The sequence below is a fragment of the Glycine max genome, chromosome 4, assembly GCF_000004515.6.
Source record: "Glycine max cultivar Williams 82 chromosome 4, Glycine_max_v4.0, whole genome shotgun sequence".
NCBI lineage: Eukaryota > Viridiplantae > Streptophyta > Magnoliopsida > Fabales > Fabaceae > Glycine > Glycine max.
In genome coordinates this window covers 6,179,845-6,195,178 of record NC_016091.4, presented here as the reverse complement: position 1 = coordinate 6,195,178, position 15,334 = coordinate 6,179,845, and the positions used below count along the sequence as shown (strand labels likewise).

The following is a 15,334-nucleotide window of genomic DNA, read 5'->3' as shown; positions in this document are numbered from 1 at the left end:
TTTCTCACCCTTCAAGTGCCACCATTTGATCCTTGGTGCTACCAGAGGACTTCTTCTCTTTGCCCTATCTCTAATTCTTACATCCATAACCAAAACTCTATGTTGGGTAGTCAAGCTCTCTTTCGTGTTAACAAAAAATCTCTTCAACATCTCCTCTTTCGTGTTAACAACATTGTTTCTTTATATATATATATATATATATATAATTTCCTGAAACGATGTCGCCATTTAGAGAGCGAGCATGACGAGGGAAGCGATGGCAGAAGCCACACCAGCGAGTTCCATGCAGACGCGAGAAGCGCTGCTGGGAGCGGGTGCCAAAGCAGCAGGTGACTGTGCAATGTTATCGGCAACGGCGGCGGTTGCAAGTGGCACCGTAGCAGAAGCTGCAGACTCAACGCCAGGTGCAACGATGGGCTTGCTCACCTGAAGAATCGAAGCGGCGTCGGGTTGGCTCGTCACGGACCTCACCAACACGACCTCGAAGGGTGCATTAGGTGCAGCGGCGGCGGAACCGAACGCGATCTCTCCCTCGTTGATGAGCGCCACGTAGATGTAACCCTGGTTGGGCTTGGCGACGCCGGAGGATTGGAATAGGGTTTCCACCTTGGCGCGGCTTCCTTCGGCTTCCATGAGCTTCTTCTCATCGTAGAAGTTGACGAGGACGTGGGTGCTGAGGATGGCTTTAACGGCGTCTTGCGGCTTGGCGGAGAGAGACGCCATCGCGGCGTCATCTAGGGCAAGGACTGTAACGGCGTTAAGGCTGTTGATTTGATCCGCCAGCTTGGTTTCGGTGAGGTATTTGTTGAACTGGGCATATTCGGGGTATTGGCCCAACAATTTCGTGATGTCCAAACCGTGAATGGTGGAACAAAATAATGCCAAGACAAAGGCCAGGAACAGAAGAGAAGATCTTGTGTAACCCATTTCCGAAACCAAGCTGGATGATGAAAATGTACAGAGTTGTGTTGTGTATATATATAGGGGCTCTGTGGGATTATTTTTAGTTATCTGCCTCGTTACTATTTTTTATGGAGGTTTTGGGTGGTGGAGCATGGTTTGTGTGAAGGGAAGTTGGGGCGGAGGAGGGAGAGGAAAGGGGAAGGGAGAAGGGGTGGGGTGAACAGTGGAAAGTGAAGGGATGCGGGTTCGCGTGGGTGTAGTGTGATTTTTCTCCTCCTTTCTTCCGTTACTTGTCAACATTGATAAGAGTAAAAAAAATTTAAACGTTACCTGTCAATCAATAGCATTATTTGTGCTAAATATCAATACTTTATCATTTTTTATGCTAAATGTTAATATTTTATATTTTGTTGTTGGGTATGAATTTTATGTATTTTTTGTTGATTTAATTTTAAGTGATAAATAAAAATTTTAATTATCGATATTTTTTAATTTTTTATTATTAGTTATTTCATAACTAAAATATTTATAATTAAATACTTAAATTTTATTTAAAAATAATTTATAAATATATTTAAGTGGGGTTCATATGTAATGCTGTGAGACTCACCCTTCAATATTCCAAAATAAGATATATTATTAAAGATCTTCTAAGGTCAAATTCAATTCAAACACAAAGAAGATATTTGAGTTAAAATTTACATACTAACATTTACAAATGGAAAAAATAAGCTATCACACACACAAAAAATCAGAAAAAGAAAAAGATAAGGGTGATGCTAGATGCACTAGTATTTTAAGTGAATGAGTGAACCACTAACTCATAACACTTTTCCAATTCATAGGGGGTGGCCTACCCAGCTATATAAGTACTTATTATGTTCGTTAATCACCCAGACTCTCAACACGCCCCCTCGAGGCAGTACTCGTCACCACAAAGCGAGAGCTAGCGACACTATTCACCACACCACCGGGCATAACCTAGCTCTGATAGCATGTTAAAGTGCAGTAAAAACATCGGAAAGATCCCCTTAAAAATCACTTCATAAGGAGGTGGTTTATCCAGTTATATAAACACTTATCATGTTCGTTAATCACCCGATGTAGGACTCTAAATAAATTCAGGTTCACATTATTAGAACAAAACACCCAAAAATTTAGGTGATTCACTCGCAATACCATTATTTGATTTAAATTAAAAAAGAATTTATTTGAAATTGTATCTGGCGGTATTTAAATAGTTGTTTTCCACGATGAACCACATGCTAAATGGGTTCATTCACCTAACTGTTTAACACCCAAATCAAAAGGTTGTGACTCAAAGTAACCCAAATTCAATTAATTTTTGGCTTCATTTCAAGTCTCTCTTTGTTTGCTCTCACATCAGTAATTGTTTCTCTTTATCTCTCTTTCTTCCCCGGTGGCTTCATGTATCTTTTTCTCCGTTCAAAGGTTTGAAATGGTCAAGTGTTGCAGTTCTGAAATTGCCATGAAGCTAAAAGTTGCAAAAGTCGTGAACAGAAATTGAATGAAGAGGAACCATGTTGCTAGGAGGAGAGCTTCTCTTGTTTCCTCATGTTGCACGTTCTGTGCAAAGCCAAAGATACGAACCCAATTAACATGACATGTGTGTGTTTATATATATATATATAATATATATATATATATATATATATATATATATATATATATACCCCATTACCCATTTTATTTATTCTAATTACAACTTTTTGTAGTTTAAAGATTTATGATTCTTTAATTTGTGTACGTAGCGTGCATCGGGAAAAAGACAACAAACAAGCCTTTCATTTATTCATAAAGAAGCAAGTGGGATATCTTGGGCATGACTCATATTTTACAGATAATATATGTGGTTTAAGATAATGTACATAGTTTAATATAATGTACACATATATTATATATATTCTGATGTAATCTTATTGTTTATTAATAAGAAAAAGAAATAGTCGTTATACTTTCGATGACATAGGCACATTGATTGAACCTCGTTAAATCTCTTGTGTAAATATGTGATTTTTTTAAGTTTTTTTAGAATTTTGGTTGCTATTGCTAACAATTGGTATCAAAGTTGATGGTTCGACTTGATGACCGACTCAAACAAGTAAGATGGCAACAACAGATCCATAAACATGAAAATCTCTTGTATTGAAAATCTTTCTGGCAGGTGAGTCAATGTATGAAGGTCAGGCAGCAAGTGAGAGGTGTTTCGACAGTGCAAGGTACTAGAGCATGTTGGCAATAATTGCTAGACAAGCCGGAACAACCATGGTTTAGGTCTAAGAGCTATCATTAGATACTTGTGGATTGAAAATGGTTTTCGCTCGAGGAAAATGTTACCATGTGGAAGAGATTCACATTTCAGTGGGAGATTATTGGAGTACAAATATGAGAGATGAAGTCCCACGTTAAATAAAAAAAAATTATAAAATTTTTACATTGTGAAAATCTATTTGATTGAAGATAATTGTTTACTGACTATTTGATTAAAGGTATATAAATATAATTATTAAGTTATGTAAATTTATCTTTCATAGTATACATTTGAAGAGTTATATTACTATTAGTTATTTATTGACTTATAAAGAAGATATTTAATATCTTAATTTTTTTAATATGTTTCTTTTATATATATATATGAAATAAGGGAAGCATTATATGAGAATGATAATCTTATATGAGAATGGGAATGAGTATGACAGTCGTGATAGTGACAACAACTGTTAGTTATGGTGGTGGTGGTGGTGGTAGTAATGATTATGAGTATCATTTGAGGATGACCATCTTATGTGAGAATGATTAATCTCATCCGTTAGATTAAAATGAAAGGTCTAGATTAATAACATTTTAAATTCAAATTAAAATCTAATTTAACAATAAAATCTCTAAAAGATTCATCAAACATAAAATTAAGTATCTAACAAATCTAATTTATCATATCTTAAAATATCTCAAACCTTCACCGCCATGATCATAATGACCACCATCATGATTGTCATGTTGATGATAATAGCAAGTGACAACGATGGTGGTGATTGTGATGACAGGTAAGATAAGGATGACGGTGACAATGATGATAATGATAGTAGTTATGATGGATTTAAAATAAGATATGATATTTAAAATCTTTTAGTTAACAATGTTAGGGAAATTGCTCCCTTATTTCTATGATGTTAAATTCTTTGATTTTTGTTAATACAACTTCCATTGTGTATAATAACAATGTGTAGGGGTGCCAATAGCATTTTCTTTAGAATATTTTTTTGTAGGTTTTTAGTTTGGGTTTCTAGTCGTTGCGCAAGTCATTGTTTTACACTACTAATTATTTTAATTAAATTTGTGAATCGTAACTTACTCTAACTATAATATATATTATGATATTTTTTCTCCTTAAAAAATTAATAAGAAATTTCAATAATCAAAATTAACAAAAATATATAGATGAAGGGCTTTCAATTTTTCAATAGATAATAGAAAAAATGTGTATATATTTAGCATATAATAATAATATGAAAAAGAAACACTTTTTTCGAAAATGCATGGATTTTCTACACAAGCATTGAATTATATTTTGGAACCTATTGTGACTAAATATTCTTCTCAAAACTTAAATCCATGACATTTATCTAAAAAAATTATTCTCCTTTGTAAGTTAAAAAAAGTCAACCTCTTTATTTTAAATTATGATGTTTGATGATTTTTTTGCTAGGTTTTGTTGTAGTTTGGGTTTCTAGTCATTTTATACATGTAAAAAAAAAAAAAAAAAGGTAGGAGTAAGTACATCGATAGGCCAGCAACTGGCCACGTCACACCAAACATGGGATGCCACGTGTCACACTTTCAACTGCTTGACTACTCCCACCCTCAGCAAAACCCAACACCAACGTTATACATGGCCATTCTCCACTGCACGTCACTGCCATTTCTTTCTCTGAGAACCACCATCAGTTCCTCCAAGTCCACGTTAACCTCAACGAGAATTCCGTTGTTCCTAGCGATGAACTCGTTCGCCAAATCAGAACCCGTGTCATCCTCAGCCTCTTCATCATCATCAACGTACCAGCAGGTGCCGGAGCAAGATGCTAATAACGACTTGGACCGCGTAGCAGACAACACGTTTCGCAGGTACACGTCCAACGTTACCAAGGGGAGTGGCAAAGGAACAGCCATTGTCTGGTTCAGGAACGATCTCAGAGTTTTGGATAACGAGGCTCTCTATAAGGCATGGCTTTCCTCCGAAACCGTGTTACCTGTCTATTGTGTTGATCCTCGACTCTTTGCCACTACTTATCATTTCGGCTTTCCGAAAACCGGTGGTACCGTTATATAACTTATATTCATTCACCTTTTTTTTTCTGGGCCAAATTTAGATGTTGTTCCTTCAATACAAAGTTAAGTCAAATACAGTTTCTTAAGAGTTCTTGGCCTTGTTTTCCTATCAAACTTCTTAGGTGTTTTTCTTGTTGTTTTTACCAGAAACAGAGAGAAATATAGGTATAATAAGTGATACGATGTGATGAGCAGAGAGAGATTGAAACAAATGATGAATGTCAAAGTAGTGTTTGATATATAAAAGTTTATATATATCATTGTTATAGGTATAACTTACCTTACTGATGTGAAACTCCAACTTTGACTGTGGAACAATATTAGAAACGCTTAAAGAATTGCATCTAAGTTTGCTTTTTTGCTTTGTTGATGTTATTATGGATTTAATTAATGTGGTAGCAATGGTATTGCGTCACTCATGTAACTTTTGTGTGCAGCATTGAGAGCGCAATTTCTCCTTGAATGCTTGGCTGACTTGAGGAAGAATTTGATGAAAAGAGGACTAAATTTGCTTGTACAACATGGGAAGCCTGAGGAAATCCTTCCTTCTCTTGCAAAATCTTTTCAAGCTCATACAGTAAGTCTTTGAATTTCTAGTCTGATTTCAAATTGATGGAATTTCATGGTTGAAGCTTCATTAATGAATATAAAATTGTTAGGTGTATGCACAGAAAGAAACTTGCAGTGAGGAGCTGAATGTTGAAAGGTTAGTCATGAGAGGTCTTAAACAAGTTGTGACATCACCTGAGGAGTCCAGTGGTATCACAGTTTCAAACAACATCCCTAAGCTGCAACTAGTTTGGGGCACCACCATGTACCACCTTGATGACCTTCCTTTTGATGCTACTAGTTTGCCAGATGTGTATACTCAATTTCGTAAGGCATGATATTTTCAATTGAAGTTTGTTTTCAGTGCTGCTTATGCTTGCTAATGGGATTCAAAACTTGCAGCTTGTTGAAACCAAATGTACTATACGCTCATGCATCAAACTACCAGCATCTCTTGGACCACCTCCCACAGTTCAGGATTGGGGATGCCTTCCTTCATTAGAGCAGCTGGGACTTAGCTCACAGAGTGTAGGTTTTTCCATAACTATTTGTAGACATCTTCCAAGATTAGTGCCTGCTTTTACAAGAAGTTAAGTTAGTCTTTTGAACTCAAGAATGATAAGATAACAACTCTTGTTTTTTCCTTCATTTTCCTCCTCTTGATTTAGGTTAACAAAGGGATGAAGTTTGTGGGGGGTGAAACTGCAGCATTGAGCAGAGTATATGAATACTTTTGGAAGAAGGTTGGTTATCTCAAATTGACAATTTAGATCCCATTTATAATTTGACAGTGTTGCTGCATATGGCTAATCTGTAAATAATGAGTTAGTGCGGGAGTGATATTTGATAGTGATTAATCTCCTATGTAATCTATCACGTGTTTCATGAAATGAATGAATCACCATATATATATATGTATATATTGGCGGGTCAACTTGATAGAAAGGGTTTGCAGCGACTTTACATATAGAATACAAGGGACCTATTTAATTTCATATGGATCAAAAATAGGAAAATGGTTCGAATAAAAAAATATATACATTACCTTTAGGACAATAGCATGTTGGGGACATTAATGTTATCCCTTGTTTGGTTATCTAATGCATTGTTAGGACTGTTCATATGTAGGACTTGCTGAGGGTATATAAAGAGACCAGGAATGGGATGTTGGGGCCTGATTATTCTACCAAATTCTCACCATGGCTTGCCTCAGGAAGTTTGTCTCCTCGTTTCATATATGAAGAGGTTAAACTTGGCAATGATCTGTTTTGTGCATTGTATAATAGCTAAGAAATGAGAGTGCATGCATTGACAAAGTTCTGTCTGTTCTTTCTAGGTGAAGAGATATGAGAATGATAGACTAGCAAATAGTTCTACCTACTGGTAAGTGGTAACATTGCAACTTTCTTATTAATGTATATCTACATGACATTTCTCGGTGGTAATCTCTTATTATCAATGTCTTAATTATTCCTTCAAAAACTAACTAGTCTGTCTAGTTGGATTTTGCGGAGTTACTTTAACTCCATCAGAAAAATCTTTTTTGCTGAGTAGTTTTTCTTTATTTTTCTTTGTTTTCAATCATCAATTCTGTGTGTCCGTGATAAATTGAATTCAGTGAATAAGTAAGGGTAATGATTAGGAGTGAGTAGAAGGAGAAAATTTTAGTTGTGTCATTTACAACAGCTTTTCAATCTTCATGAAATTTCAGTAATAATAGACAAAGTTTAACATCGACAGGTTTGACTTCTTCCCCCTTTCTCATTATGTTTTCTTCTTCTGAACCAATCTTTATTTTTACAGGGTTTTGTTCGAGTTGATATGGAGGGATTACTTTAGGTTTTTGTCAGTGAAATATGGGAATTCGCTTTTCCATTTAGGTATTGATAGGTTGAAGTATTTGATGCCTCCGGTGTTTATAGATTTATGATTTAAAATTCTTCTGGTTTTGCACCGGGGTGCTGTCTTTAGGTAGTAGTTGTGAAGTGCAAGTGAGATCATGCATCTTTGTAGAACACTCTTGTTGTTGTTGTACCAATCTGTTTTACTTTTCAGGTGGTCCTAGGAAAGTTCAGCGCAACTGGAGCCAAGACAAGAATTTGTTTGAATCCTGGAGAGATGGTTGTACTGGGTATGTTCAACTACTATTACTTTATACTATGTTTGTTGTCTTATAATTGAAACCTAAAATTTGTCCCTGTCGAGACATAGGTTTTATTCATTTATGTACCAAAGAACTAGGCCATCTACATGTGCATTTCCAAAGTGAATTGACATTTTCTTCACACAATTTTTTTTTTCTGTCAATTGTCATAAACTTCTAGGTATCCTCTGATAGATGCCAATATGAAAGAATTATCAACTACAGGATTTATGTCAAATCGAGGACGGCAGGTGAACCAGAGAGCCTATTATAGTGTTTCTACAATATATTAATTGCTAGAAATTTCTACAATACGATTCTTGGACCAAAGTAGATAATAGTATGCTTTAGTGGGATTTTGCAAACACCTTTATAACTGAAACATGAAACTCGATTACTTTTTTGACAGATTGTGTGTTCATTTCTTGTTCGTGATATGGGCATTGATTGGCGCATGGGAGCAGAATGGTTTGAGACATGTCTTTTGGATTATGATCCATGTTCTAATTATGGAAACTGGACTTATGGATCAGGTAACTAACTATATTTGGATAACTATGCTAGCTAATCAACTAATGCACTACTCCGCAAGATTGCATGCAGAAATAAGCCTGCGTGTACCACACTATTTATCTTCATTTTTAATTTAGAAAATGTTTATATTGATATTCAATGAATATAATCCTTCAACCCTTTACATAAGCCAGTGTGTGCCCTCTAAAGTCTTAACTACCAGACTGTAGTGGTACTGCAAAGTGAATAACGACTGGAGCATTGTATCGTTTGTTAACATGGCCAAGTTGATGAATAGTATTATTTGGATCACTCAGATCATTTTGCTAGTTTGAAATTTGGTTGTTTGTATTTATGTATATTAAGCTTACCCAGATTCATAATATGCCATGCCCTCATTACTATTTTGTTCATATTTTTCTAAACAATGAAAATCACAATCCATATTCTCTGTCTGTTCTTCCTGTTCAGGAGTTGGGAATGATCCCAGAGAAGATCGTTATTTCAGCATCCCAAAACAAGTAAGTAGTTATAAGGAGTTTCAATGATTCACAAATACATGATTAAACCAGAGAGATCCTCACCTTCACTAACAAATGCTATAACTGTAAAAATAGTGTGCACTGGGTGGTATTGATTCTTGGAGGGCATATGGTTAGGTGCTTTATTGGTCTTAAGGAGTTGTAGTGCCATTATAATTTAATATGGGCCAATTTTCCTTTAAGCTTGAGCTGTTAGGTTAAGGCTCGTCTCATGATTTTATACCTACCTCATCTCATGATTCTCAGCCCACAGTCGCACTTCTTAGAGCTCTTTGGGCTTCTAATGTAAACAATGCATAGACCTTACCCGACTTATCTTGTACTAAAATTCAGCTATGATTTGGAAGAATAGGAACTGCAAAGATCAAAGTCTTGGTCACTTGGTCATAAAAGGTGTCACAGACATGCTCTCGCGAAAGTTTAGGGAAGGTTTTGCCAGTTTTATGAACCTCAAGTACATAACACAATCATAACAAAAACTTGTAGCTGTGAAGGTGCTTCTTTCAGGTTGAGAGTATAATTTGAAAAACTTGCAATCTAGGGATATATTTGATAGCGATCACATAGTACTTATTAGATAAAGGTCCAACTGAAAAATGGCCTAGAAACAGTAATTAGAGTGAACTGATACCAAACTATCATACATTTTTTCAGGCACAAACGTATGACCCTGAAGGTGAGTATGTTGCATACTGGTTGCCGCAGTTGCGAAAAATCCCAAAGGAGAAAAGAAACTTTCCTGGAAATTTAATATACATTCCTCAAATTGTGCCTCTCAAGTTTGGAACAACTAGTGGACACAATAAGGACAAGTTCTTTGGTGCAAGAAGAACCAACGATAGAGGAAGTAAAAGAAGATAGAACAGGAGATAAATTTGAAGAAGAGAAGAAGAAAAATATGGCAGCACCAATGGTGAAGGCCTTCCTCCAATGGGACGTAGAATTCTCCTTCTGCATGGTAGCATATTGGTCCTAGGGGCTTTGCTCGGGTGTATCAAAAAATACAATATGCATCTTTTTGAATTTTAGCATTTCCTAGTTTAAATTCATTCTTATTGATACTTGTTCTGTTATGGCTGTTCTATGTTTCTTAGCTGTATGAGAAAAAAGGTTTGAATCCCTGACACTTTAAACATTAACTTATGCCATAAGGTAAAGTGAAATGACACTTGAAACATCTTCGTAAAACGTTCCCCAAAATATTTGAACCCCCGACACTTGTGCAGATAATTTTATGTGCTTTGTTAGTGCCTTAGATTTATTTGAAAATGACTAGGAAAAATTTTAGAACGTTAATTAACAGCATATATTTTAATTTACTTTTCTTAACATTTTTTAACAGCATATTTATTAAATAACTCGTGGGCCAAATCACTCTAGTTTAATTATAAGTAGGTCTCTAAATTATTTAAAAAATCATACTTAATGAAACATAAACTTTAGCAAAATTGTAATCAGAGAAAACAATTTATAAATTTAGAAACTTAATATAAAATACTTATTAAAAGATTCTTAATGGTTGGGAGATAATTTTGTTCTATTATTATGAGTTCAAATTCTGATTTATGTGTATAAAAAAAAAATAAATTTAAAAGAGATTAATCTCTAACCAACCCCGCCGTCCAATACTTATTAAAAGACCTTACAGCTTCATCAACCTAAGGATTCTTAAATATAAATTTGCAAGTCAAAGTCAAATAAAGGGTTCAATTTTGTACAATTTTTATTACAAGTTATTAAACTTAGAATCTGAGTTTTGCTCTTGGTAGGCTGGTTCAGCTATCTACAAGGAGATTGTAAAATTACTACCCGTAGATCTAGGGTATTTCATAACACCATTTTCATGTTACACCATTTTATTGGTGGCAATTTAGAAACCTTACCCCTCATATGGTTTTCCAATTCTAGTAGCTTGGGAATTGAAAAATCGCTACTACGGGAATTCATTCATTGAGTGTCATCCACGTATTCGTTTCCGTTCTAGATTGCAACCTTCCTTCGTACTCCGTGTTTACGTCGTTCGTGTGTGGAAAGTGGGAAAAGATAACACCCCAATTTCGAAGCCCCATTGCTCTTTCCTTCTCCCCTAATCCAATTGCCTCACACACACACTTGCAAGATCTAATTGTTCCAGAGAATCAGGTATATATTTCTCCAATCCACTTTCTTTCTTCGTTGAACCAATTCTTCAAAATTATCATCATCATCATCGGTGAATGAATGAATGAATGAATTCACCGAATATCTTGAGACCGATTAGTTACTGAATTGTTGGAGCGAATTTGAATCGTGGATTTTATTTATTTGCAGGGGATGGCGGATGATGACAAAGCGGTAGGGGAAGGTGAGAAGAAAGAGACGACGGGTGGTACCAGTCCTTCCGGGAGTGGAAAGAAGAAGAGCAAAGGTTTCTTGTTGCGAATTTGGAACGGGATATTTAGGTTTCACGGCGATGATTTTGAGAAGAGACTCCAATACATTTCTAAAGAGGAAGCTCAAGTTATGACTAGAATGAACAGGAGATCCCGATCCTGGAGGAGAATTTCCCGCCATCTTATTGTATTTTCTGTCATATTTGAGGTGCGCAGCGCCAATGGTTGATTATACTTTTCCTCCCATTCAATATTTGTTGTCAATCAATAGTGCATGCTTTTCTGCATTTCATTGTACGATTGATATGTTTGTCAGTTTTATCATATTTTGTCATTTGTACATGACAGAAATTTCAGTTGCTTCTTTGCCAATGTGAATGAATATTTAAAGGAATTAAAATTTGAGTAAATAGTTTATACACTGATTGTATAAAGAGTTTCCATATTATCATCCAATCTCAAAATTGCAGTTTATGTTATGTTTTTTGACTTTTATAATAACTATCTTAAAAGTTAAAAGTCATGGCCACCTACCATGATTTCTAATTGATTGACGGTGTGAGGGTTTTTATACTAACCCTTAAAATTTCTAACTTCTCTACCAGCAAATTGATATTACATTGCTGAGTTTTTTTATGGGAGAGTTAGAGTTTAGGACCATCAGAGCTGGTTAATTACAGTTTTACAGAGATAGGACTGAATAATTAATCAGAGCGGTTCATTTTTACTAATTACCCAATTAAGTGGTTACTTATTCTCCCTATTTCTAAATAAGTTGGTCTTGTGGTCCTGCTCTGTTATACCCTTTTTTTTAATGGAAATTAAAGAGAAAGAAGTAATGTGCTTAAAATAGTTTCAACTTTCAGGTAGTTGCTATAGTTTATGCTATTATGACAACAAGATCAATCGATATGAATTGGAAAATGAGGGCAATCCGGGTTCTGCCAATGTTTCTTTTGCCCGCACTAGCAGCTGCTGCCTATACAACGTTTGTCAGCTTCACAAGGATGTGTAAGTGTCTTAAGCTTTACAATTAACATGCACATCTTGCAGAAGCTAGTGTACATTTTTATTTCTAATTTTAACAACTGAAATTTGAAACTTTGGAAGTATTTTTATTTCTATGTTACTTTTTCTTTAATGGCAAATATTAGTTGTTTATTGTTAGTTTTCTACTAGTGGGGAGATTCAAACCCACAACTTCTCCCCTCTCCATTCTCCCTTTCCCACTAAGCCAACATTATATCTCCTATTTCTATGTTACTTAATCTGCACTTGTCATCTATGTCAATGAAATCTTAACTTTTATGTTGTAATCCTCAAATTTGATGTCGTCATGTGGTCCTATTTATGACACAGCTTAATATTGAAAAGAGCTTTCATTTCATCTGTCATTAGAATTTTTTCCAAGAAGTTAGGACAGCAAAATTTCAAATGTGAGTTTTAAGCTAATAATTGTTGATCAACTTCTGTGACCAATGCCTTCAATAATTGAGAGAGCCAGAGGAAAAGTCTGTAGTTTAGTACTTTCCTAGGTGAATGCTTTTTAGGAAAGAGTGTCTGATTTTCTTCATGATATCATATTCATTGCTCCGGTGTAGCCTGCAAATGCTGATATCAATGCTTGATCAGTATGTTTTAAAATTCTATAAAAATTCCTGAAGTTCATGTAATCATTTTCAAACAGCTCTAATGAAAACTTATTTGTAGAGAAAGATGCATGAAGGTGCAGCATTTGATACTAATACGTAATTTCTCACTGTCAATCATTAGTTATAAAAGCTATTCTTCACAATTCTAATGATTTTAATTTTTAACATTAGATTCCAATTTAAAGATGCAGCTTTTGGACAGGCAACTAGTGCTTAGAGTTTTATAATTTATATGCCAAGTGAAAATAAAATTCCCTTTTTGAATTTATAATTTATAATTTGTGATTTTATAGGTGATTGCAGGGATCAGAAAATTCTTGAAAGGCTTCGAGCTGAAAGGCAAGAAAAAATTGATGAGCTCAAAGAAAGGACAAATTATTACACTACACAACAGCTCATTCAGGTGATTGTTTGAGGCAAGGCTTGTTACATGGTTTTCAATATCACCATTCTTTCATTTCATGGCGTTTGGAGTGGACAAAATAACTTTGGGGTTGTAGTCTGCTGGGGTTCATTAATATTGAAATCTTAAGTTGAAAGACACAGTGCATTGTTTAATTTTTAAGAATCCAATCATGTTTGATGACATGGCTCCTAATTCTCAATTATTTTTTAAATTTTTATCCATGACATTCAAAATCCAATGCTTCTATTTTTTGAAAGAATCAATAATGTGAACATGTGAATAAAATCACGTGACTGCTGTCATCCGGTTCATTTATTTCATTGATTTAAGCAGCTATACCCATGTGTATACTTTATAAAGTGCATTACTGAAAGAGCTGCTCTTGATGGCATCTGTTTGTGACTGGTTTAATATCATTGTGTGTTTCGCTTGTGATCTACTCAGAGATATGATCCAGACCCGGCCGCAAAAGCAGCTGCTGCAAGTGTTTTAGCATCTAAGTTGGGTGCAGATTCTGGTTTGAAAGTGTATCTGGGAGATGAATCCAGTCCCGGTGCTTCAATGGGGAGGAGCAATGACATTGAAATTGTGCAGTCCTCTGGACTTCGAAATCGGAGACAAGTTCAATCTAGATCCACTAGTCCAGGGACAACCACACCAAATTTTGCTGATCAACAATTAGTTGGTCCAGGAGGAATCGATCAAACTCAGACTTTTGAGCTCAATCAGCCTGTTGTTGTTGAACATCACCAACCTCGAAGTTCAACCACACAAGACGGAGGATGGATTGCACGAATTGCAGCTTTACTTGTGGGTGAGGATCCAACACAGTCGTATGCTCTCATATGTGGTAACTGCTATATGCATAATGGTAAGGGGGCTAGATTTGATCTTGTATGCTCATGTCCTTTTGCATTATTGCAGAATAAAGATGATTGTACTAGGGCTATTTTGTTTTTTACAATAGACCATGTTAATAGATGAATACAACAGTCAAAAAAATTGTATTCTTATCTGCTTATTTTCTTTCAGGTCTGGCTCGGAAGGAGGATTTCCCAGTTATCACATACTATTGCCCGCATTGTCATGCCCTGAACAAACCGAAGCAATCAGATGAGCATATCTCTGGTCTTACTTCTCCAAACACGGGGGGGACTCCAAAAACAGACGATGGTGTGGCGGATGCAGTTAAGAATGCTAGGGCTTCTGCAGCCGAGAGTGTAATCACAAGCAGTAGTCCCGGAAGTGCTTCTAGCTCTGAGATTGAGGAAGTATCAGAAAGGGCAAGTGTGGAGGAGAAAGTTGATTAAGAGGCAGCTGTTTTTTTTTTTTATGATTCAGCTGTCGGGATTACATGTCTTGCCCCCCTTGTTCTGGAGACAAACTGACTATATATAAGGGGAAGAACTTTGCAACAGGAAGAGTGATGAAATACTTTGATACGTCTTGTGATTTGTGATATACATAGATTACACGTATTGTTTGTAAAGGCAATTTTGGCTTTATTTTTTCGTTTTTTTGTGGCATTATATCGTGACAGTGTTCTAGTTTTAAAACTTGGATTGTACGTGAAAGAAATTTTGAAAACTGTATTTTAATCCATTTTGTTTAATGGATTGAAATTTGATGTATACATGGCTATAATTTCATTCTAGGATTACCGACTTAGTCCAATGTCCTGTTTCTGGTTTTTTGTATATCTACTGTATACGCAAGAATTATTATTCATTTGTTTAGACTTTAAAACATTTATTACTGTACTTGAACATATGTAGAGCACTGTTCATTTGCTTGGTCATTATTTTATTGATTCCCTAAGTGCAGTGTGGATACTATGATTTATTGGCCGGACGGGTTAAAAATTATTCAAATTGTGCCCGTTGCTTTCTATGAGTCATGGTGCATGA

At 35.4% G+C, this 15,334-nt stretch overlaps 3 protein-coding genes across 4 annotated transcripts; 2 read left to right on the top strand and 1 right to left on the bottom strand.

The window, feature by feature from the left end:
* Positions 1 to 228: 228 nt before the first annotated feature.
* LOC100797630 (fasciclin-like arabinogalactan protein 10) lies at positions 229 to 927 on the bottom strand. Its single transcript, XM_003523667.1, has one exon. The coding sequence runs from the start codon at positions 925 to 927 to the stop codon at positions 229 to 231; it is 699 nt and encodes a 232-aa protein (XP_003523715.1).
* Positions 928 to 4,723: 3,796 nt separating this feature from the next.
* LOC100783312 (cryptochrome DASH, chloroplastic/mitochondrial) lies at positions 4,724 to 10,224 on the top strand. Of its 2 annotated transcripts, none has more exons than XM_003522608.4 (13): positions 4,724 to 5,237; positions 5,688 to 5,827; positions 5,910 to 6,131; positions 6,202 to 6,327; positions 6,468 to 6,542; positions 6,928 to 7,044; positions 7,136 to 7,182; positions 7,603 to 7,679; positions 7,855 to 7,930; positions 8,124 to 8,193; positions 8,352 to 8,475; positions 8,927 to 8,976; positions 9,652 to 10,224. In XM_003522608.4, the coding sequence occupies exons 1-13, from the start codon at positions 4,739 to 4,741 to the stop codon at positions 9,856 to 9,858; spliced, it is 1,830 nt and encodes a 609-aa protein (XP_003522656.3). In that variant the 5' UTR covers positions 4,724 to 4,738; the 3' UTR covers positions 9,859 to 10,224. The 2 variants fall into 2 exon arrangements, with proteins under 2 accessions (XP_003522656.3, XP_040870782.1); XM_041014848.1 differs by lacking the exon at positions 9,652 to 10,224 and adding an exon at positions 9,331 to 9,620.
* A 439-nt stretch (positions 10,225 to 10,663) lies between these two features.
* Positions 10,664 to 15,081, top strand: LOC100797087 (uncharacterized protein At2g24330). The gene is made up of 6 exons (XM_003523666.5): positions 10,664 to 11,139; positions 11,308 to 11,577; positions 12,236 to 12,380; positions 13,315 to 13,424; positions 13,872 to 14,298; positions 14,460 to 15,081. Exons 2-6 carry the CDS (start codon positions 11,311 to 11,313, stop codon positions 14,735 to 14,737), a joined length of 1,227 nt encoding a protein of 408 aa, XP_003523714.1. The 5' UTR covers positions 10,664 to 11,139; positions 11,308 to 11,310; the 3' UTR covers positions 14,738 to 15,081.
* The last annotated feature ends 253 nt before the right edge of the window (positions 15,082 to 15,334 follow it).